The sequence below is a fragment of the Cricetulus griseus genome, chromosome 6 (genome assembly GCF_003668045.3).
Source record: "Cricetulus griseus strain 17A/GY chromosome 6, alternate assembly CriGri-PICRH-1.0, whole genome shotgun sequence".
Taxonomy (NCBI): Eukaryota; Metazoa; Chordata; class Mammalia; order Rodentia; family Cricetidae; genus Cricetulus; species Cricetulus griseus.
This window is the reverse complement of record NC_048599.1, coordinates 100,556,289-100,582,415: the sequence shown is the minus strand read 5'-3', so window position 1 is coordinate 100,582,415 and position 26,127 is coordinate 100,556,289. Positions and strand designations below refer to the sequence as shown.

The 26,127-nt window shown below is 34.7% G+C and overlaps 1 protein-coding gene across 2 annotated transcripts in view; it reads right to left on the bottom strand.

Moving 5' to 3' along the window:
* The window catches only part of Lnpk (lunapark, ER junction formation factor), a 58,060-nt gene that overhangs the window by 9,622 nt on the left and 22,311 nt on the right, over window positions 1-26,127 (bottom strand). For both annotated transcript variants that reach the window (XM_027420155.2, XM_027420157.2), the window contains exons 5-11: window positions 20,669-20,727; window positions 16,178-16,218; window positions 12,533-12,616; window positions 12,395-12,446; window positions 5,747-5,944; window positions 1,513-1,618; window positions 28-98 (exon numbers count right to left, since the gene is read on the bottom strand). In XM_027420155.2, the coding sequence (XP_027275956.1) occupies window positions 28-98; window positions 1,513-1,618; window positions 5,747-5,944; window positions 12,395-12,446; window positions 12,533-12,616; window positions 16,178-16,218; window positions 20,669-20,727 (611 nt within the window). The remainder of the gene's footprint in view (window positions 1-27; window positions 99-1,512; window positions 1,619-5,746; window positions 5,945-12,394; window positions 12,447-12,532; window positions 12,617-16,177; window positions 16,219-20,668; window positions 20,728-26,127) is intronic.

Genomic DNA, 26,127 nt, shown 5'->3' with positions numbered 1-26,127 from the left:
CAAACATAATCATCCAAAAATCCTTACCAATATATTCAAATTCTTCCTTCAAAGCCATTCCATTGTGAGAAAAACACTGCTGACATATGAGAGCATACCTACACAGCAAAATAACACACTGGTTACAACTACAAATAAAGATCACCAGAGAGGCCACTCAGCCATTGTGACTTTTATCAAACACAGATGACTATGCCATAATAAACAAATGTTAGCAAATAATTAGAAACACTCCTTAAGCAAAAGCTGAAGTTTTAGCCAAAACCAAAATTTCAACCAGTTTGAAATATAATTTAAGAGTTGGGAGTGTAGCTCAGTGATATGATGCTTACTTAGCATGTGCAAGATCCTGAGTTCTTTCCCCAGCATCTAATAAATAAATATTTAAAAATAAACACAGGACATAAAGCATTTAAATGTGTACATGTATATAAATAAATGTGTATATAAGGGCATCTATACATATAGTTTATACATAATATTAAAAATAAACTAGGGTACAGCTGAATATATCCTAAGTTAACAAAAGCAAGTTTAGTAATCTAGGACTTGAGAAATGGCTCAGCAGTTAAGAGCATAACATATACTACTCTTCAAAGGACCTGATTTTGATTCCCAGCACCTACATCAGGCAGCCAGGGATTCATGCCTCTAGCTTCTGCATGTACCTACATTAACATACATAGACACACATACATATATACAACTTAAAAATAATAAAATATTTTTTTTAAGTTTAGCAACAAAACACCTAAGTTTCTCAATAATTTATTCCTGGGGATGGTAGCTTCCAAATTTGTGATTTGATAAGATTGAAAATGATGGAACCTTCTTAGAGATTCACAATAAATATTATAAAAAATAAAATTAAGAGAAATCCTGAGAAATCTTGCAGAAAATAAATATATTTAATTCTACATAATTAGGGCCAATAGTAAAAATTTATATGATGTTGTTCTTATAACTTTCTCATTATCAGTTACACTTAAACATTGTTCTCATTTTTCTGTTCTCTAATAAGAAGATATTCTTGGCTTAATCAAAGCATTCTGTTTTGAATAACATACAACTTACGTTAGCATTAAATTATGTTCCCTTTATGAAACTGATACCAACTAGTAGAGCTGTCAAACATGTTCTCTACTATTCCATGAGGTTTTTGAAAGCCCACACAATGACAAATGCTTTGAACATTATAGTTAGGACCAAGTAATATAATAATCTGAAAAACAGTAAGAGCTAAATAATGCAAATTGTTTTCATTACTATTGGAAGTATTTCCATCACCACCACCAACAGTGATAAACATTAAAAAATCCATTTCTCATTAACCTACCAGGTTTTTGCTATTTTTGCTTACTTCATGTTTAATAGTTTGAACAAAATAATTCAATTTCTCTAATATGATAGCAGAGCTAAAAAGTACAAATACAATCCACAAAGCATCACAAATATTCACTGGTGAATAATGTTTTTTCATGTCCCTTTATCTACAAGCCTTGCAAACATTACCTGTTCTGTGGACCATCACCAACTAAATATTCAACAATTCTATCCACAGCACCTCGTTCTCGGGGGAGAACGGGTCTTGCTAAAGGTGGACCTGGAGGATGAAGGCCTAGCAAATAAACAGAAACACATGAAATTTGTATGTATAAAATACTTACACAAGATTTAATTCAACTACCAAAGCGATTTAAGTGTGTTAGAACATTTAAAAGATTTTAACAAAATACTAACTCATAAATCTCTATACAGCATTAAATGTTTAATGAACCATACTATAAAAATCTACTACATATGTACAGAACCACCAACATAATTTGGTAGGATATGAAACTATATGGAGTTCTGTACACACTAATTTTTAAAATATCCTACTCCTAAAAGCCTATGGTAATAATTTAGAGACTTCCACTTTGGACTCAGTAACAGATCAAGGTTACCTTCCCCAAAGACTGTGAGAAATATATGAAGTGTATTAAGAATTAACAACATATTACTAAGCAATTACAGATTAAATTTCCCTTAGAAAACTGAAAACCAAGACAAACCCTGCAACTGCCCCAGCCTTTTGCTTACAGTTTCTAAGCAGAGGTAGGCGGCTAAACCTAGAGGAACTACAGCTGTCTCCCAGAGTTGAGAAGATAGCACTGGAACTCTGGGGAAACCAAAGAAGCTCAAAATCATATGATAGTGCCAAAGAAGAGAGATGATATGACGAAAAAAAATCACTTATGTGTTGTGAAATATTACTTTATGTAAAAATGGTTACATTTGTTTATGTTGTAGAATATTAATTTATTTAAAGGTGTGTTGCATTTGTTCATGCTGCATTTGTTTAACTAGGCAAAGACACATTACATTTGTTTATGCTGCATTTATTTAATTATGTAAAGATGTGTTGTTGCTTCACCTTGCCTGCCTAAGGTATCTGATTGGTCTAATAAAAAGCTGAATGGCCAATAGATAGGTAGTACAGGAATAGGAGGGCTCGTGGGCAGAAACAATAAGAGGAGGAATCTAGCCTGGGGGGGGGTGGGTGGGAGGAGAGAATGAGGGAAATGACCAGGGCCAACCAGGCAGTGCCAGACAGACAGACACAGAAGAAACAGGAAAGTAGGGCATACAGAATGAAAGAAAAGTAAAAAGCCGCGAGTCAAAACATAGATGAAGAGAAACAGGTTAATTTCAGTTTTAAAAGCTAACCAGAAACAAGCCTAAACTAAGGCAGAGCATTCATAACTAGTAAGTCTCCATGTCATGATTTGGGAGCTGGTTGGTGGCCCAAAAGAAAGCCTGCTACACTTGTGCATCTACAGAGGTCTCCCAAAATACTCAGCAGATTACTGACCAGCTGATGTTTCTAAAAAAAAACTACCTTGAAAGTAGAAAAGTCTCCTCCAAAAGATTAAAGGAAACAGTCTTCATACACAGTCAGAATGACTGCTTGTTTTTAAGAGCTAGAGTAGAAAATCTCAAACAAAAAGATTTAAAAAAGGAAGAGGAGGAGGAGGCTGAAAAAACATACCCAGTAATGTAAAATTTGCAATGTCTGGCATTCAAAACCTACTAGCCATGCAAACAAACAAAAATACAATGTGTAATGAAGAAAATATATTTCACATATGACTAAATTGATAGGTAAAAATACTAAAACATTTCCACATGTTTGAGAATCTAGTAAAGACATGAGAAAAAACAAGTACCAAAACTAAACTTCACAGATGAAGTCTACAAGTCGTCTTCTGACCTCCATACCCATGCACACAACCATGTGTACACACGCATAAATGAAGAAATGTTATAGTTCTTCCTTAAAGAACAGCCATGCCAGCCGGGGGTTGATGGCGCTCGCCTTTAATCCCAGCACTCGGGAGGCAGAGGCAGGCAGATCTCTGTGAGTTCGAGGCCAGTGTGGTCTCCAGAGTAAGTGCCAGGATAGGCTCCAAAGCTACACAGAGAAACCCTGTCTCAAAAAACAAAAAAACAACAAAAAAAAACAGCCATGCCAAGCATTTAAGTGCATCATAACAGAACTTCAAACACATAAAACAAAAGCTAATAGAAATTCAAGAAAAGCTAGACTTATTAAAATTAAAGTTGAAGGTCTTAACATTTTCCTACTAATAATTGTTTTTAAAAAATAAATCTACATATAATCAGAAAAACAAAGATGTGAACCACTACTACCAGCTTTACCCAACAGAAACAGTTACAAAGACATGGCATAATGGGTCATTAAACAAGTCTTAATACATTTAATCAGATCCAAACAGCACACAGTATTATCTGACTACAATAGAATGTGAATCAGCAACAGAAAACATCTTAAAACTCACCAAACGCTTAGGACTAATTAATATATCTCACTAATTCAGGATAAAAACCAAAATCAAGCAGACATTAGAAAATATTTAACTAAATTTAAAAAAAAGCAAACATGAAAATATATGTGTAGCAAATTAGTACTTAGGCAAACATTCTACCACTGAGCAACATCCCCAGTTTCCAAATTAGATTTTGAAAGCATTTATATCAACTTAACTTGCTGGAGTACTTTACTTTTATATATTTTAAAGTGAATGTATCCATAAAGCAATCTGGATACATAAAAGCTTCCTGCAACTTGGTAATAACTTGGTTAAATAACTTGGCAACTTTTAAAATAATACATCTTAATACTCATGTTGTCATGAGGAAGAGTAAATAATAAACATCTAAACCAATTATTATAGGAATACTGGGCATTTTTCAGTTTGGCAAATTATCAAGTACCTGCTGGTTATTAATTTTCAAACATATGGGAGCACTGTGGTAATACACATTAAATTGCTTCTCTCACAAATATGTTGGTATAAAAAATGAATTATTAATTTTCTCTATAATAGATTATTTAACTCATTCATTTTTTGGCAATGTACAATATAAACAGTATTTCCAAAGAAACTAACTAGAAAATTAGGCAAAACATGCTTTATTTACATGCACGTGAAATTTAAACTACAGTTGCTTATATAGCCCTATTCTATACAGTGTAATCCCTACAACTATGTAAGTGGCTAAATTCATGTGAGTCAAATACTCTCACTGGAAGTTCTTACATTAACAACCAAATCTTGTATTTACAAACTATGGGTATCTCAAATCACCTAGATAACAACTGAAAGATGGATTGTTTTCAATCCATTAAACTTTCTCAAATTCACAAGATAGATGACTTTTTATAATTTTACATACAATTGAGGTATTACTAAAATTATTTTACATACTAAGGTTTTAATTCATTCGATTTGTAGTCAGTTGCTTTAATTTGTAAATCAATAGTTTCTTAGTCTTCTAAAATCTTAGCTGCATTTTTATAGTAACACAAGCGAGAATCTACCATAAATAACATTGGGGCCTTTTTATTTACATAAATGCTCCAATTACCCACGTGATTAAAGTAGTATCTACTTTCAAAATCATTTCTCTCTTTATATAGTAGCAATTAGTCATGAAGTACTAAAGTACCCGAACTAGAATTAAATACCATAAATAAAATATAGTTTACTCTGATTTAATAATCTGACATGGAAATCTACATGAAAAATGTTATCTGCTAAAGCAGTGAATAGATTTCCATGCTATAGTCACACTTCCAAAAAAATACAAAGTAGCTGGCCATATGTTACACCCCTGAGTAAAATCTGCAGATCTATCACACACTTAATAGAACTTAAAAGGAAACTATCAGAAAATACTATAGTTCCATGATTTAGGAGAAAAAAAAAAATCTACTGCTCATATTTACAAAAGTAATATCAGGCACTACAATGCTTGAATGTTTTTCCTGAAATATGGTAATTGTATTGTCTTAGTGTCTATATGAGGAATTAGCAAAGAATATGAGTACTTGCTAAAGTGTTCTCCTCTTTCCCTACCATATATAAATCTGGAGCCATTCTAAGAATTGAATATAAAAAGATAATGCTACACTGTAGACTACAGAATGCTACAAAGTTTTATTGCCATTTAAACAAAGAAGCCATAACAGTTAAATGAGCTCAAGAAATAGGTTTTGGTATCACAAGGTGCCAGCTGTAAAGAGTTATAGCTAATTGAATATGGAACTCCTGCTTAATCAGATAACTGCTCTGCTATTTCCAAATGAAATGCCATTTCCATACTGTCTGAAAATGGCCCATTTTATTGGTAACCAGAGAAAACAATATAAACTGTAAATAACATTAAGTGCTCTGTTTACCCATTCCAGGCACTGAAGTAGCAGGGGATCCAAGACGCCTGGGTAAGGCTGGAGCAATAGTCCTCTCTGGAGGTCCCCCAGGAGCTGAGGCATCCTTTGATGGCCCAGGAGACACTGGAACTTTTGGAGGAGGGCCCTGATTAGAGCTTGCTGGTGCTGGGGAAAGGTTTCTTTGAGCTGCAGTTCGCTGACGAATCTCTGAGAATAATAAATATAATCTAGACTTAATGTCAACTATATCATATTAGCTACAACCATAAATGACGTTTACTAAAATTTTGTAGACCCAAAAGACACTATCTAACCACTTAATAATGAGAATTCTACATAACATCAAAACTAGAGAACTCTTTTTATGAATCCATAATTCAACTGTACATATTTATACAACAAAATTAGCCAGGTGGTGGTAGCACACACCTTTAATCCCAGCAGAGGCAGAAAGACATGTGGATCTCTATGAGTTCAAGGCCAGCCTGATCTACAAAGTGAGTTCCAGGACAGAAAGGACTGTTATGCAGAGAAACCTTGCTTGAAAAAACAAAAGCAAAACAAAACAACAACCAAAAAAGGAAAAAAAAAAAAGCCAACTTGATTTGTTTATTTACTGACATTTTAAAAGTTAATTCAATATAATAAAATCACTACCCAGGTATGGGTCACATCTTTTTATAATAACTCTCCCTATTATATAAAAAAAAAGGAAACAACAGAATTAGTGAAAATTTCAAACAGTAGATTTGCTTTTCAAGAATAAAAAAAATAATTTTAATATGGTAACAAATACATGTATATTCTGGAATAATAAAATAATTTAAGCAGTCATAAAAATGTTATTTAAAAACCATGCTTTGCTATTTAGGTACCTATTCCTTCATACTTTCTACATTTTCAAACCTATATTCTCTCTTACCTAAAGAATTATTTCATATCTGTTCTTCAAACCTCAACTATACCTCCCCCAGATATAAAAAAATAAGATAAGGCCAAGCATGGTGGTGTATGCCTATATTCCCAAAGGATGAATCAAGAGGATTACCCAGAGTTCAAAACCAGCCTAGGCTACAGTGTGAGACCTTATCTTAAAACAATCAAAAGACAATTCCAACTCCCCATCTGTATCTACCTTTGTCTCTAGAGCAGAACTGTCATCAACTCTTATCAAAAGCCAACCTTTCTACTTACAAACTAGATCACATCTCCTCTTGCCTATTCGTGGACAATATTCAACTGTCTTCTTTCTCTGTATTGTCATCACTCATTTCAATGTCTCCTCAGCAATTTCTCTTAGCACACAAACATGTTACTGTTTATTTGATGCAGTATGCTGGATTGTTTACTCAAAATGCTTCCCTCTCTCCAGCCACACATTTCTATACCATTTTACTCAAAGGAGTTGTTTCTTTCCATTGTCTATAACTTTCCCACTCCCACCCTTTATGATTATGCTTTTGCCCTATTCCTCTATCAAAATGTCCTTTTCAAAGTTACCAAGAACCTCAACATTGACATCTAAAATAAATGGCTAGTTTCCAACCCTAAACTTGACAGCAGTATTTATCACAAATGATCACTGCCTAGAAACATCCTCCTCACTTATGGTCTAGGCTCCAAACTCTCCTGGATTTTCTGCTTCAACACTAGATTAGGACTTAAAGAAAATCTTTTTCTTTTTCTTTTTCTTTTTTTTTTTTGGGGGGGGGGTCGAGACAGGGTTTCTCTGTGTAGCTTTGGAGCCTATCCTGGTACTCGGCTCTGGAGACCAGGCTGGCCTTGAACTCACAGAGATCCTCCTGCCTCTGCCTCCCAAGTCCTGGGATTAAAGGTGTGCCACCAACACCCAGCTAGGACTTCCTAGCAACTCTGCTTAGTAAAACTACAATCTGCCCTCCCTGTAGGCACTTCCTATTCATCATCTTTTATTTTACTCTACCTAATTCTAATTTATTGTCTTCTTTACAACTTGGAAAACAAAAAGACTTTGTTATTTTTGTTCATTATTGTATACCTAAAATCTCTTGTAGCAAACAGACACTCAGTAAACACTTGTTGAAAGAAAAGTGGGCATTAGTACATATGCTGGATCGTTTATATCAACTTAACACAAGTTTAGAGGAAGAAACCTTAATTGAGAAAATGCCTCCATACAATCAGGTTATGAGCAAACCTATATGGCATTTTCTTAATTGGTGATCAATGGAGGACCCAGACCCTTGTGGATGGTGTTACCCCTGGGATGGTGGTCCTGAGTTCTATAAAAAAGCAGTCTGAACAAGCCATGAGGGGCAAGCCAGAAATAGCACCCCTTCATGGCCTCTGCAACAACTCCTGCCTCCAGGTTCTGGCCCTGTTTGAGTTCCTCTCCTGAATTCCTTTGATGATAAATAGAGATGTGGAAGTGTAAGCCAAATAAAAATAAACCCTTTCCTCTCCAATGTACTTTTGGTCATGGTATTTCATCTTAACAATAGTAACCCTAAGACAGTACATTAGAATTAAGTATAGTCCTGAATTTCAAGATCTTGAAAATGAAAAAGTTTAGTCCTTGAAAAATTTAGTTCTGTATAACCAAAATCTTCAGAGAAATTTAATTTTTCAGTATTCCCAAATACTTACATTTCTATATAATATAGAGGGTACTCAGAAGTTTATACTGTGGCAAATTTCATTTTTTATTTCTGTACAAGTTTTATTGCTTTTTAATATAATGAGACAAAAATCTTTCCATCTTCTAGTCCATGATAATACAAGTATATAAGCAGCAAATGGTTCTATTCAATGTATATGTACACAGATCCCTACTTTATATGCTTATTCCTCCATATCAAATGATAGCCAATTATTTTTAAGATTAAGTACTCTAAAAATTCCTTATCAAAAATGTTAGGGAAACATGTTTCAAAGTCATCAAAAATAAAGAAAAATCCAAAAATCCATAAAGCAGTCTAAGAAAAAAAGACAACTAAACATAACATAGAACTCAAATGGTATCATAGAACATAAAAGGGAAAAGAACAGCCTTCAGTTAACAATATGTATATATCACATGGCTATAAACATGCCTTCTTGTTATGGCTAATAGGAGAAACTTGGTAAAAAAAAACAAACAGGAACTCTATACTGTCTGACTTTTGTCTACAAACCAAAGCTGTTCTTTAACAAAACAAAACAAAACAAAACAAAAAAACAAAAACAAAAAAAAACCTGAAATCTACTTGGAACTGAAAGAGAATGTCAGGGAAGATCGATTAATCATTCAGTAAGCATGATATTTCCCTTAACATAAACCCAAGGCAAATCAAACAATATTATCCTCAAAATGTGTAATCAGCCTAAGCACAGTAAATATTATTAACAACTCAAGTTACACAAAATAAAGGTATTTATTATACATGCATGGGGTTTTGCAGTTCAACAATTTGTAAGAGAGCTAGCAAAATAGACGCTCCAAATTAAAGTCCTGTTGGGCAGTAGATCTTTTCAGGGGCCATATATAAATGCAATATATGTATTTAGCACTTTACCTCTTTTTGTTAACCAAAAATAAGACTAGAAAGTAAGAGAAGTCAAGAGAGAAGAAAAGAGGAAAGGAAAAAAGAGGAGCAAGGGAGGAAAAAGCTAGTACGCAAATGCAGCAAAAACTAAACATTTCAAACTAACAGACCTCAGAACTACCACAAACATAAAATCAACAGCTATGTGACCTCACCTATAAAAACAACAGGAAGCTAGAAAGGCGGCACACACCTGCAATCCCAGCACTCAGGAGTCTGTGGCAGGAGGACTGCCACAGTTCCAGATTAATCTGGGCTACAGAGTGAAACCCTGTCTCCAGTAAACACACAAATATAGGAAACTAAAAGATACTGAAGAAGATTAAACATAATTAAAATGTAATTCTGAAAAGGTAGACTAAAATTGTAACATAATTTAGAATTCTTAATGTTAAGAAAAAAATCAAAACAGCAATTACATGCCAAATGAGTAAGATATCCTAGAAAGAAATATTTTTTTATTTAAAGTTTTGAGTTTATGAGGGAGATGGGACTGGGGAAATGGCTCAATCATAAAATGTTTGTCGTGCAAGTAGCAAGACCTGAGTTCAGTTCCCACAATCCAGAAAATGAAAGCCCAGACATGAATTTCCCCTAGTAATCCTAGTGCTGGGGAAACAGAGACAGGTAGTCTCTAGGTTGCTAGCCCAACAACTTAGCCTACTTGGAGAGCTACAGGGAAGTGAGAGACCTGCCTCAAAAGAAAAAAAAAAAAAAAGGGTAAACAACACCTGTAGTGACAGCATGAGGGTGTGTGTCGTCCCCCCCCCCATCCACATGCATTTGCATACACATGAACAAATAGCTGTGCATACAAGAGGACACACACATACACATACACACAGTTATAAATTTTTTTAGTTATAAATTTTTTAAAGTTAAAAAATGTTACCCTCATCTCTTTATTCTCCAAGGTATCTGCCTGTAAGTATTCATAGACTTTAAGTAAATGCCTTTATTAACTTCAGGGATAGGAATGTGCTCCTGTATGCCATGCTGCACATGTGGAGGTCAGAGGACATTTGCAGGAGTCAGTTCTCTCTTTCCAACATGTGTATCCTGGGGGTAGAACTCAGGCCATCACTCTTGGCAAGCAAATGCCTGTACCCACTGAGTCACCTTGCCTGCTCCTTAAATGCATTTTCTAAATGACTGATTACAATATAGCTAAATATTAATTCTCTCTAAGACTATCCAAAAGCAGTACAAGTATCCAAAGCAAATGAAATTAGTAGCAGCTTTTCTAGAATTATGATATGGTGTCAGAAGAAAAAACTATTTGGGTCTCAAAAGTTTCTAAGAAACGTTTAAATTCTTAAAATAAGTTACCAAATACTAAATACTAAAATACCTAGGAAAGTAACAGCCACAGCTTTCTGTAAAATACCACACTGAAAAACATATTTACTAGTGTTATTACTTATCCAAAGAATTTCTTACACATTGTTAAATGATTTCTACAGTCAAGCTATTAGCCATATCCATCATACCAGTTTTCCTATATGTGGAGAGAACACATAAAATCCATTCTTTGCAAATTTCAAGTAACCAACACTGCATTACCAACTAGTAAGTATATTGTACTTAGCTGTCTAGGTGTTATACTCATATATAACTAAAACTCTCTATTCTTTAACCAATATTTCCCTATTGCTCTCATCACCACTCTGTATCTGGAAACAATTTTACTCTCTGCTTCTATGAATTTAGTATATCTTAAGTAGTACCTCTTAAATGTATATACACAAAAATGTTTTACATATAACAAAACATTTTCTATGATTGCTAAACAAATGTTTAAACTATAGAAAAACTTAACACTGATTATATGAGAATTTCACTAGAAACATATATTTGTAATTTATTTCAATCATATGTGAACTTTTATTTTTACCAAAAAAGCAGTAAAAAAGAAACAAAGAAAAGAACAAGTTACTATTTCTCTAACCCAAAATCCTAGTTATAAAGATAGAGTGAATTCTTCCCACAAGGCAATACCAATTAGAAAACCTAAAAAAGTGACTCATTTAATCTTCACGGTCCTTGTAAATATTTATAAGATTTATAGGATTCTCTTCTCAAAGTTATAAATGGTATTTTAACTTTAAAACAAGCTTCAATCCTGCAAGGATGAGAGTTACAGTTTTCTATATTCTATATTCTTCAACATCACAAATCCTAAAAATTTATCAGATTCTAGTGAAAAATACAAAAATTAAAAACTAATGCAAACTCAAAATATCTTCACATTCCACTTCAGAAGATATTTTATATAATCATTTAAAATAACTTTTGGGGGCTGGTGAAGTGGCTCAATAGGTAAAGGCACTTACCCCATAAGCCTGAAAACCTGAGTTGAATCCCTGTAACCCACATAAAAGTGGAAGGACCAAGTCAACTCCACAGTTACCCTCTGACCTCTACATGTAATCCCTGACATACGCATCCCACCCCACACACACATCATACACACAATAACAAACTAAATTTAAATAATTCACAATAAAAATATAATTAATTGAGATTTTATAAAATAATGTAATGGTGATGATGGTATGGTAGGTAACACAACTCCAAAAATTTGTTGTTATAAAAAATTTTTCTTTCTATATATTTCTATATAAACTATGCAAAAAAATCATACATATATATTCAACTTTTTAAATTATTTTACTTTTTTATTAAGTAAATGTGTTATTTTAAAACAAACTTTAACCCTAACAAAAATCTTCATTCTCCAGAAGGAAATCATAAAAATGAAAAGATATTAACAACAGATATTCAAAAGATTATTATTTGCAAGGGAAAAAAGCTCTTAACATATAGGCAAAATTAATTAAATTTCAAGCTTCAACCCAATTATATATTTTAATCTCAATAAATATTCAATATTCAAACTTATCAACATATTCCCATAAAATAAAAACAAAATAAAATTATTGTTATTTACCCTATGTCATGTGTCAGATTACCAAGTACAAATTAACATAAAAGCATTGAACTTTTTTACACGCCACCAACACACACTTGTGAACTCACTTGTATAAATATGGATCTTTCCAACAGCAGCAGCAGTTTCTACAAAGTTATTTACCTTGTCCTGATTTTGCAGTTACAGCTGCTCCAGCAGATGGTGGTTCAAACTCCTGTCAATTACAATAAAGTTTAAATTATACAGTCCCTAATACAATGTATAAGTTGTAATGAAAAAACAGTAGTGTCACAGTTTTACCTTTGCTTTCTTTGAGTCTGGATCAAACCTTTCAAGAATTAACTTAGCTGTCTTGTAAGTTTCTTTTTCCATAACTTCTTCAAGCTACAAATAGAAATTTCCATAAATTGTTATATTTTGAAACATATACTACTTATTTTTATACATCTTATTCAAAAAGTATTAAACTATCAATCTTGGAATTAAGGAAAATAAAGTCATCCCTCTCCTATTTGTACTTATATTCAGCAAATGAAACTAAATAGAAAGATTACCTACAATCAAATAATTAAAATCCAAGCTTTTAAAATAGTTTCTACCCTCTAATACATTACTTGTATTTTAGCAGCTTTACTGCAAGGAAATACCAAATATCGCTAATTGTTTACATATAATGAGGAGAATAATTACATGCACCAACTTCAATAATGGAATGTGCAAAAATCTATCAGCCATCATTATTGGAAGTTATTAGACATGACAAGCAAATGACAGGCAATTCCTCAGATTTATTTCCTCATAGCACTTAATGCTATTAATTTAAGAAGGTCGTTAGCCAAGAGCTTTACAAAATAAAATCTCTGTGCCAATTAACTGCTGTCAACATCGATTTTAGATTATTTATTAGCAGAAGCAATTAGCTTGCTGCAAATGCAGTGAAAACTCACTAACTGGGAAAACAGCCATGGAATTTGCTCAAGTGACTCAAAAAGCTAATGTCCTCCCCCACCCCTCCTCTTTTCTTACTTAGATTCAAACAGCTTTAGAAGAAAAAAACCAAACACAGAATTTAAGCAAAATTTTTACTGAGATTTATGCTCACACTAGGGACTGTAATTAAAAAACTTCATTGCTATAGCACTTTATTTACAATGCTCTCAAGTCACTTTATAACCTAATACAGGGGTTCAATTTTAAAAGTAATCACTAGTAAAATATTACAGCAGAAAAAGTTGAAATGTAGTATAAGACAGTCGGTTATGACAAATAACTAATGTTCAACATAAAATGCTTTTGGAAAATATGAAACAGGGCCTTTTCCTTCTCAGTGACCAGTGACCACTTATATTCATTATATGTCATGTTGATTCCAGGGACACTTATTTTAAAAAGCAAAACAGACCACATTTACTTAAAGTATAGTTTTAAAAGAAATACACCAATAGATTCCCCATTAAATATTCAACATTTAGCAAGCTAAGTCCTTAGATGATTTATAATTCTCAATTTAGTAAAACTAAAATATTTTACTAATTATTTCAAAATTATAATAAATTCTCAAGCAAGTTCAATTTTATGATGTAAAATTCATTTTGTACTGAGGAAAAATTAGGAATGGAGGTAGAGAAAGAGTATCATGGAATACATCCCCAAATCAATGTCATCATGGAATAAATAATAACTTTTAGACCTGTTACACAATAGAACTCTTGGTGATGACAGAAATGCTCTATATTGGCACAATGGAAGTCACTAAGATGAATATGGTAAGTGAGAACACTTAAAATGTTGCTTTATGAACTACAAATTAAATTTACAGTTTTACTTCAGCATAAAAATGAAAATATAAATGGTCAATTTGGCAAGAAACTACTAATTTGGTCAGTATAACTACAGATGAAACCTACTTCTAGGTTTACAAAGATTGGTATATTAAGAAAATTAAACTAGTCTCAGAAAAACAGGTATCATATGTTTTCTCCTGTATGTGGTATTTAGATTTTATATACACACAAAACCATGTATACACACACAACATTCAGAAAAAGTGAAACTGTCTAAGGGAACAAAGGGGACTAATGGAATTGGGGAGAGCAGGGAGATATGAGAGGAGAATTTGTTCAATATCCAATACATGCTTGTATGATTGCCCTTATGTAAGATAATAAATGAATATATGCAGTGAAAGTTTTAAAAGATAAAAATGTTGAGCAAAAGGGTCAAGACCAGGCTAGAGAAACCTACAGAAACAGCTGACCTGAACAAGGGGTTGCTCATAAACCCCAGACTGATAGTTGGAAAACAGCATAGGACTGTTCCAGACCCCCTGAATGAGGATGTCAGTTTGGAGGCCTGGTTAATTAATGGGGCCTCTGGCAGTAGATCAGTATTTATCCCTAGTACAGGAATGGACTTTGGGAATCCATTCTACATAGAGGGATGCTCTCTCAGCCTAGACACACAGGGAAGGGTCTAGGCCCTGCTCCAAATGATATGACAGACTTTTAAGATCTCCCATGGAAGGCCTCACCCTCCCTAGGGACCAGAAAGAGGATGGGATGGGGGTTGGTGGGAGCAGGGGAGGAGAGGAGGGTGAGGGAACTGGGATTGACATGTAAATGAAGCTTGTTTCTAATTTAAATAAAAAAGGAAAAAAATTTCAAAAAGATTAGATACAACCATAATCTAGAGTCAAAGTGCTATTTCAACAAGTACAATTCGTAGTAGATCAGTCAGCCTTAAGTATTCATTTATATATCTATGTTTCATTTATCTTAAATAATTTGTAAAGCACTAATAGGTACAAACCCATTCACCTTTAAGTTTTGTTTTTGTTTTTGTCCCCCCCCTCCCAAGACAGGGTTTTTCTGTGTAGCTTTAGAGCCTGTCCTGGCACTCGCTCTGTAGACCAGGCTGGCCTTGAACTCAGAGATCCGCCTGCCTCTGCCTCCTGAGTGCTGGGATTAAAGGCATGTGCCACCAATGCCCAGCAAGTTTTTTAATTTTTACTTAAAATCATTTTCATATGATATGCACCCATCATAAAGTACTGTGCTACCACAGGCAAGTGATCAAGGGCCCAAACCTTTAAAGCCAGGAACCAAAGTAAACTGTCATCAGATTAAGTTGAATACCTCAGTTGTCACAGCAACAGAAAACTAATACAACTTATTAGACTCTAGACAAAGGTACATTAAACAGACCATATATACTTTAACACTTGATTAAATTTCATTTTATTAGTTTCTACATAACATCATACTGTCAGCAATCACCACCATTTCTACACTTTAATACTAAGAAAATGTGTGAAATCAGTAAGACAAACCTCAAGATCCACTCACACAGACTTCCACATGCCGACCTCTGAGCACCTCGGCCCTTTTTCTTACTCTCGTATTCTTCCCAAAACACCCAAAGCACCTAACTGGCCTCACAACAGGGATCCATGTGCTCACCATTGCTGGGGTAAACTAAAAGACACTGAAAGGTCGTATTCCCTCTTGTTTCAGTCTTTTCATGTTAAATTTGCCTCTTACAACTAATATTAATATTCTCCCTCTAACCCCCTACCCCCATCTGTCTCATGCTACTAAGGAAACATAAGAATTAACACAAGTATACATTTCCTCCATTTGGGGCTCTAATAAACAATCTGGGTACTCACCTTCATACCCTCTCTGCCTCATTTAGTTCTTCAACATGAATTATCTGCTTATTTCTCAGCTTCCAGTTAATGTAAGTTCTCAGAATCTCAAAACTCCACATACCTAACCAATTGTTTCCAGTGTACTATCATTAACTAAAAAAAATTCATAGTAATTTCAACATTAAAATACTGTCAAAAGTATTCCTTGGAGAGTCACTAAGGTATAATATATAAACACTAATTATCCAGTTCTTAACTTATTTATATAAATTAACTTTAAATAAAATTTAACTTACTATCTTTTTCTTCTGGGATTTTAAATCATCCAATGCTTCATCTAGAAAACAAGATTTAAATCAAAGCCAAATCAAGTATTAAGATGCTTAGATAGGAGACTCAATCATCATATATAATATACATGAAGCAAACACAAGATAATGTTCAGAATTTCTCTAAATTTATCACATATTGTAAAGATAAAAATTATCTTAATGTTAACCCATACATTTCATGTTCTGCCTATATTATACATTTCAAGATTCAGGAAAAATTTAAATGGACTTTACACAAACAAAATTTTTTAACAATTTATTTTTATTTTATGTGCATTGGTGTTTTGCCTGCATGTATATCTGTGTGAGGGTGTCAGATCCCCTGTAACTGGAATTATAGACAATTGTGAGCTGTCATGTGAGAATTGAATCTGGGTCCTCTGTAGAGCAGCCAGTGCTCCTAATTGCTAAGCCATCTCTCCAGCCCCTAGACAAAATTCTTACTGTTTGCAGAAACAACACTTTTACTTTGTTTTTAACATTCCACCCACATTAATTTATAAATACCAAATCTCCTTTTATATTTGTTTATAAGTATGTTACTTATGTTAAAAATAATTAACTTTTGAAAATCTTTATTATACCTGAGAAGAAATTTACAAAGGGACATCAGTAGCTTATCAAAATTAAAGTTTTCTAAAATTTGCATGCTTATTTAAGTTGACATAATGGAACATGAAGAATCATTTCAAAAGATATCCCTTAAGCCAGGCATGGTGGTGCACACTTTTAATCCCAGGGAGAGGCAGAGGCAGAAGCAGAAAGATTTCTGTGAGTTCAAGGCCAGCCTGGTCTACATAAGATTTCTAGGTGCCAGAGCTACACATTGAAACTCTGTCCCCAAAATAATCATTCTTAAAATAAAAATAAATAATTTTGGAAAAATAAAAGAGGGTTTGGAGAGCTGGCTCAGAGATTAAGGGTACTTAATTGCTCTTGCAGAGGACCCAGGTTCACTTCCCAGCACCCACATGATAGCTCACCACCATCCTTAATTCCAGTTCCAGGGGATCTGACACCCTCCTCCTAACCTCCACATGCATCAGGCACTCGTGATGCCCATACATACATGCAGGCAAAACACACATACACGCTAAATAAAACCTTAGCAAAACAGGAATCCCTTTACAAACATATTGTTCGCAGTTTTTCGGTAGAAATAATTAGTAAAAATAGGTAACTTCTACAAGTTGTTCCCTGACCTCCACATGACAGTGTGGCACAAATACACATACCATATGTCTGCACACAAACACAACAAATAAATAATGTAATTTTTTTAAGAAAAGACTAAATTTACGAGGGAATAATAATAGTACTATTTAACAATTATCAATACACATTTGATTTGTTAATCACAGGTTTAGTGTATTTAAGGACCTGGAGAGATGGCTCAGCAGTTGAACACTTGCTGCTCTTGCACAGGACTAGAGAGTTGGGTTCCAAACACCCATATCAGGCAACTCACAACCACTGTAACTCCAGTTCCAATGATCCAATGCCCTCTTCTAGTCTCCAGTACACCTGTACTACATACATGCAGCATATAAGCACACGCAGGCAGATACGTGTGTGTGTGTGTGTGTGTGTGTGTGTGTGTGTGTGTGTGTGTGTGTGTGTGTGTAAACTTTTTAAGTAAAAAAAGTATATTCAAATAGTGTTTGTCAAATATTAAGCATGTAATTATATTTAAACAGGATAGGATATGCCAAATAAATAGGATAAGGAAAAGTATGGGGGAAAAAAAAATCACAGGTGACTGAAAATAAGTGGTTATTTGGGCTAGACCACATATCCTAAACCAGACAGAAGTCAGGTCATACGCAAGGAGGCTACTTTAAAAGCCATCTATCTGTACAACCTTGTTTACATACTGAATCAAGCAAAATATTTTTAAAGCAAGTAGCACTTCTTAAACTACTGGAAATTTAATATTTTTATATTTTATATTACTATTTCTAAGTATGATAAATGCATTACATTCTTATTACTCTATTAAAAGATATACTTCAAAATAATATAAGCAGGCCGGGCGTTGGTGGCACACGCCTTTAATCCCAGCACTTGGGAGGCAGAGGCAGGCGGATCTCTGAGTTCCAGACCAGCCTGGTCTACAAGAGCTAGTTCCAGGACAGCATCCAAAGCCACAGAGAAACCCTGCCTCGGAAAAAAATAATAAAATAATATAAGCAGTGAAGGTGAAGGCAAAAATGAAATTAAGATAAACCATGAGTTGATTATAGGTTTACAAGAGATCAATATACTAAACTTTGTACAGTGGGGGAAAAAAAAAAAACAAGAAAAGGAAGTATACCATATGGAAAGTTAGTTTAAAATGAATATATTGAACACAGAGAAGTCAAACTGGTGCTTAGCTACAACCTTCACCGCTAGTGAAGACTAGTATTCATAGTACTAGAAGATACTCTACACACTACAGAGGAAAAAAGCAAACACCAACCCAGCTACAAACCCTGTGATCTACATGGTGACCTGTTTACATGACATGCTGGTGCAAGAATGGCACAAAAGTTATGGGAGTAACCGATTGCTCTATGCTTGGATTTAAGGCCCACTACACGGGAGAACTCATGCCTGACACTGCTTAGGTGGCCAAACACCTGAGACTAGACCTGCCCAGGACCTAGGAGAAAACCTGTGGGTCCCAACTCCTTTTGAGGTTAAGTAACCCTTTCACCAGGGTCACATATCAGATATCCTGCATATCAGATATTTACATTACAACTCATAACAGAAGCAAAATTACAGTTGTGAAGTAACAATAAAAATGATTTTATGGTTAGGGTTCACCACAAAGTAAGGAACAGTATTATGGGGTTGCAGCATGAGGAAGGTTGAGAACCACTGTGCTAAAGGAACATAACAATAAAATGGCTCTTAATGACATTCTGTCGTACCCATACATAGATCAATACCTCACTCAACCATCATGAGAGAAGCTTTCTCTTGTAGTAGATGGGAACTAACACAGAGATTCACAACTAGACAATAATTGGAGTGAGAGGCTTTGGAACACACAGTCCCAAAAGGGATGTCTTCATCAAACTCCTTCCCTCAGGGATCAGAGAGCTAAGAGGAAGAGGCAGTCGAAGACTGTAAGAGCCAACACCAAGGAAACTGTCTTCCAGACAGAACAGGATGGATGCATGTGTGAACTCAGAGAGACTTGCAGCAGCATGCACAAGGCTTGCACAGATTCAAGCCAGACATGGTTCCAGAGCTCCAAGGTAGAAGTGGATACAATCTCCCATTCCTAACCAAAAAGTTATCTCCAAATGACATCATCCTCTTGCAAAGGAAAAATTAGTTTTTTCCAATGGTGTTTCATTGGGCATGTTAACCACACTTAAGGGTTGGCCCCATGCCTTGTTGTATATTGCCAACACAAAATGAACTTAAAGGTATTTTTATAGGCTTTTTGTCTCATATTTGCTTTGTTTGGACATATTTTTTGGTCTTACTGTGTTTTTTGCTTATATATTATGATTTTTGATTTTGTGATTTTATGGGTTTTGTTTTTTCATGTATCTGAGTGTATATATGTGTGTGTTTCTTGTAATTTTTCTTTGTTTTTGCTTTTCCTACTCTGGCTGTTCTTTAATTGCCTATTTGTTTTCTAAAGAGAGAGAGAAAAGGGGTGTGGTGTTGGCTTAGTGTGGAAGTGGGAAGGATCTAGGAGAAGTTGAGGGAGGGAAAACAGTGATCAAAATATATTGTATGAAAAAAAGCTTTTCAATAAAGAAACGTATAACTGATTAAGATATTTTGTAAGACCTGAAAAATCTTTAAAACTTGCATATATATAAAACATACACAGAAGCTGATTTTTGGATTTTTATATTTCATTTGAAACACAGCTAAATGGCTGTGAGGTTGATGAGAATAATATAGTTAAAAGAAAAGTCAGAATGCTAGAGAAATGGCTCCATTAAAAGTACTGGCTACTCTTACAGAGGATCCAGATTCAATTCCTAGCACACACTCATAACCATCTTTAGCCAGGGGACCAATGACCTCTCCTGAACTCCACAGGTACCAGGTGGCACATACATGGTACAGACAAGCATGCAGGTAAAATACCCGTACACATTAAAACAATAAAATGAATAAAAAGAACAAGAATATATATGCTACATTTTACTCTGCACCAATGTTCCCCACAAAGGTTAATTTAATAAATACAATTTGCCTTTGTTTAAAAAAAAGTTGTGTAAAACAATTCTAAATAAGAAATGACACCTTAAAAATAGAAATTTCTTACATATATAAACTTTGTTATATTATACAGCAAACAATTCTGATACTTACCACACTATGATCTCATACACACTATGATCTCATAAACCATTTCATAACTAGCCTATAAAATATACAATAAGATGAGTTTGCTTATTTAATATATATTTATAAAAAATATTTGGAAAGTAAACTTACTATTTCTCTCTGTTCTCTTGGAAAAGAAGAAAATAAGCACAGTTCTTATGGCCCAGATTCTAGAGAGGAAGCAAAATTCAAAACAAAATCATCATTACAAGAGGTAAATCAGAATCCATAGAATCTAACTAAGGTTAGGAATGTCTCTCTACATATTGAAAATAAAAAAATATTATATTCTGTCAAGGAATACCAGAAGCTTGCCTGAGCTTTCAATAGAGTTCTCAACCAAAACTGCATGGGCCTTCTGAGGGTTCCCCTAGAATTATAAAACTGCCTTTATGAGTACATTTCTCTAGAGAGACCATTATTTTTGTCAACTTCTAAAGGGTCTATGAATCCCCCAAGACATTAAAAACAATATTATAGAATGCTTTTTTATTAATATTTATTTTATTTTTATTTATGTGTATATGTCTGTGTGTTTTTATGTGCATATGTGTGGTAATGCCCCATGGAGGCCAGAAAAAGGTCACCTGCAGCTGATTACAGTTGTACACATACTGACATAGATGCTGGGAACCAAACTCAAGAACAGCAAGGACAACACAAGCTTTAACCATTTGAGCCATCTCTCCAACCTCAAGATGCTTTCTAATAAGTATCAAGTCCGCAAACCTTTCTTATAAGTTACCTTGTGTTAACAAACAGCATCCAAACATGAGAATTATTATATAATCCATTGGAGAGATCTCTTTATTCTGTAGAAATGAGGGTAGGGGATTTACTTTCAAATAAATACTTCATTAAAAAAATTAAGATAAATAACTCCTTTTAAGATTTTATGGTAGCCAGGTGGCGGTGAGGCATATGCTTAATCCCAACACTCGGGAGGCAGAGGCAGGTGAATCTCAGAGAATTCAAGGCCAACCTGATCTACAGGGATAATTCCAAGACAGCCAAGGCTAGACAGAGAAACCCTGTCTCAAAAAGAACCAAATAAATAAATAAATAGATTCTATGTTAATAATTCTTTAGGCTTTGTATTACTATTATATCCAAAAATATTAAAAGAATTAAGAGAAACCCAAAAATAATCCTATCACAAGCTTGTCAAGGTCATCTCTTCAATTCAATATAAATATAGAAAACAAGAGGCCAGCCAGCTGGCTCTGTGGGTAAAAGTGCTGTGAAAACCTGACAACTCTAGTTCAATCCCCTGAACCCACATAACCAACTGTACTCCATAAATGTGCCATGACATGCATGAACACCCTCCCAAACACACACACACACAAACACACACACACACACACACAAAGAGTAAAAATTAGATGGATTATAATAAGCAATGAAATTGAATTACTAGTAATAAATATATTTCTCAAATTAAACAGGCCCAGACGGATTTACTAGTGAACTCTCCTTGACTTTTGAGAACCAACACCAATGCTTCTTAAACTACTCCATAAAATAGAAAGCCAGATAACACTACTTTTTATGAAGCCAGTATTATCTTGATACCAAAATCAGAAAAAAAAAAAATTATTGGTCAGTTTCCCTAAAGAACACAAAAATATAAAAATTCTCAACAAAATATTTGCAAATCAAGAAAACATCAAAAGGATCATCTACCATGTCAAGCTGGTTTTGTTCCAGAAATGTAGGGATGCTGCAACATACACAATAAAAAAAAAAAAGCATGATATTAATGGACTTCAAGACAGAAATCAATGATCATTTCAATAAATTCAAGAAAAGCTTTGGGTAAAATCTAAAACTCCTTCATGGAAAGCAGGGAGGGCTCTGAGGAAAGTAGGAATAGAAGGAATAATAACGCTCTATAAAACAAAGCTAGAGCCAACACCTAAATGGGGAAACAACATCCTAAATGGGGAAAACTCAAAGCATTACCTAAAATCAAGAGCAGGAAAGGGTGTCTAATATCTCTACTCTGATACAATAGAGTGCTGCTTAAGGTCAGCTACAGCACTAAGACAAGATAAGGAAATAAAAGGTTACAAATAGGGAAGGAAAAAGCCAAAGTATCCTTATTTGCAGGTGATAGAACTCTACACATAAAAGATCCTGAAGACACCACAAAAAAAGCTGGCAAACATTTTCAACAAAGAAGGATACAAAAACTAACATTTAATAATCAGTAGCCTCCCTGGGTACAAATAGTAACCATGCAGACAAAGAAATCAGGGAAACACCCCCATTCACAATTGCCTCAAGAAAAAATTAAAATGCTTTGGAATAACCTTAGCCAAGGATGTGCAAGAAGATCTCTACAACAAAAACTTTGTAAAACTGAAGAAATTCAAGAAGACAGAAGTTGGGAAGATATCCCCCAGATACATACTCATGAACTGGAAGAATAAAGATTGTAAAAATGACTTGTACTACTAAAAGCAATCTACAGATTCATTCAATGCAACCCTATTAAGAGAGATTGGTAATCTGTGAGGTTAAGATATCTTTTATTAGATAAACGCCAGCCAAACGCAAGCCAGAGCATGCCAGGGGCAGCAAGGCAGGGAGGCCAGAGAGAGGGGCTTCCCATGTGCCTTGTCTGTCCCTTTAAACCCTATCTCGCATCACTCTGACCTCACCTTGACCATGCCTTAATGGGCGTGGTCAGGCACACCTGTAGCCAGCTTCCAGCAGGCGTGGCTTACACTGTCCCCTACACAACCCCCAACAACATTACTCACAGGAGAGAGTGAGTTCACACCCGCTCACTAGAGGTATCATCATACCTAATTATAAGTTATACTCAGAGCTATAGTAATAAACATACTATGTTGCAGGATATTTGGTCATACTGTGAACCCTGAGATTGCATTATTTACAGAAAAATTCTGTTTGTAGATGTGGTGTGGCTCATCCCTAGCACACAGTTTTAATCCAAGAGTGCCTGTACCATGGTATTATTTCTACCTACATCTAAATTGTTCCACTCAATTCTGACTTGGGAGCCAGATGCTGAGGTAAAAGCCTGCTGTCTCAGAAAAACAGAGAAAGCACCCAGATGATCTTCTCCTCAGCCAGCATTCCAGAAAAAGATCTTTATCCTATGTGTTTTCAAACAAGACTCCTTAAACTGAACATCCCTCCCTTCTACTTTCTGCCTATCTATCCTTCCAGGACCATGTCTACCTACAGTCATGCTCTCCATCACAATAATGGACTGAACCTCTGAAACTGTAAGCAAGCCACCTCAACTAAATGTTTTCTTTATAAGAGTTGCCATGGCCACAGTGTCTATTCACAACAATAGAAGCCCTAACTAAGACAACGGGCTAGAATTAAATAAATAATTCTGAAGCGATGAAGTATATAATGACCAGTAAATATATGAAAAGTATTCAGCCTCACTATCTAAGAAAGAAAGGCAAATTAAAACTACACTGAGATTCCACTTCTCATCAGTCAGACTGAGTCATTCAGAAAACAACAAATGATAGGACCAGCATACAGATAACAGGGAACCCTTATATATGCTGCAGGTGGGAATGTGAGCTAATCCAGCCATGTAAATTACCGTGGAAGGTCTTGAAAGAAAATTAAAAATATATCTACCCTAAGACACAGATCTATCAAACAGAAGAACTGGGTAAACGGCTCAGGAACTACAGATGTAAGTATAACAAAAGAACACAAGAGATGGAAGAGAAAATCTCAGCTGTTGAAGACTCACTGGAGGAAATACAATCATCAGCCAAAGAAAATCTCAAGTCCAACAAATACCAAACACAAAATATCCAGGAAATATGGGACACCATGAAAAGTCCAAACCTAAGAACAATAGGTATAGAAGAAGGTGAAGAAATACAGCTCAAGGGTACAGAAAACATATTCAACAAAATCATACAAAAAAACTTCCCCAACCAAAAGAAGGATATGCCTATGAAAGTACAAGAAGCTTACAGAACACCAAATAGACTGGACCACAAAAAAAAGTCCCCTCGCCACATAATAATCAAAACAACAAACTTACAGAATACAGAAAAAATTATTAAGAACAGCAAAGGAAAAAGGCCAAGTAACATATAAAGGCAGACCTATCAGAATTACACCCAAATTCTCAATGGAAACTCTGAAAGCCAGAAGGTCCTGGATAGATGTTCTGAAAACGCTAAAGGAACATGGATGCCAGCCCAGACTACTATACTCAGCAAAGCTTTCAATTGTTATAGATGGTGAAAACAAGATATTCCATTGACAAAACCAGATTTAAACAATAATACATATCCACAAATCCAGCCCTACAGAAATTACTGGAAGGAAAACTCCAACCCAAGGAAGACAACTACACTCACAAAAACATAGGCAATAGATAATCCCACATTACCAAACACCAAAAGAAAAAAAGGGAGTAGACCCACACACAATACCAACAACAACAAATCCAAAACAAACAAGAATTAACAATCAATGGTCATTAATATCCCTCAATGTGAATGGTCTTAATTTGCCTATAAAAAGACACAGGCTAACAGAATGGACAGAAAGACAGAATCCATCCTTCTGCTGCTTATAAGAAACACACCTCAACTTCAAACACAGACATTACCTCAGAGTAAAGGGCTGGGAAAAGACTTTCCAATCAAATGGACCCAATAAACAAGCTGGTATAGCAATCCTAATATCTAACAAATTAGATTTCAAAATAAAACCAATCAAAAGAGATGAAGGTCATTTCATATTCATAACAGGAAAAGGCCATCAAGATGATGTCTCAATTCTGAACATCTATGCAACAAATATGAAAGCATCCACATTTGTAAAAAAAACATCACTAAAGCTCAAATCACACATAAAACCTAATACACTTATAGTGGGAGACTTCAACACTCCACTCTCATCACTAGAAAGGACCACCAGACAGAAACTTAACGAAAGAAACAAAGGAACTAACAGAAGTTATGACCCAATTGGGATAACAGACATCTACAGAACATTCCATCCAAACACAAAAGAATATACCTTCTTCTCTGCACCACATGGCAACCTTCTCTAAAATCGACCACATAGTTGGCAACATAGCAAACCTCCACAGATTAAAAACAAACATTGGAATAACCCCCTGTATCCTATCAGATCACCACGGTTTAAAGTTAGAATTCAACTACACCACAAACTGCAGAAACCCTACAAACTCGTGGAAATTGAACAATGTGTAATTACACCATTCCTAGGTCAAGGAAGAAATAAAAAAAGAAACTAAAGACTTCCTAGAATTCAACCATAATGAAGACACAACATACCCAAACTTACAGAACACTTTGAAAGCAGTACTAAGAGGAAAGTTCATAGCACTAGGTGCCCACATGAAGAAACTGGAGAATTAACAGCACAATTGAAAGATCTAGAACAAAAAAGAAGCAAACTCATCCAGGAGGAATAGATGCCAGGAAATAATCAAATTGACAGCTGAAATCAATAAAGTAGAAACAAAGAAAACAATACAAAGAATCAATGAAACAAAGAGTTGGTTCTTTGAGAAAATTAAC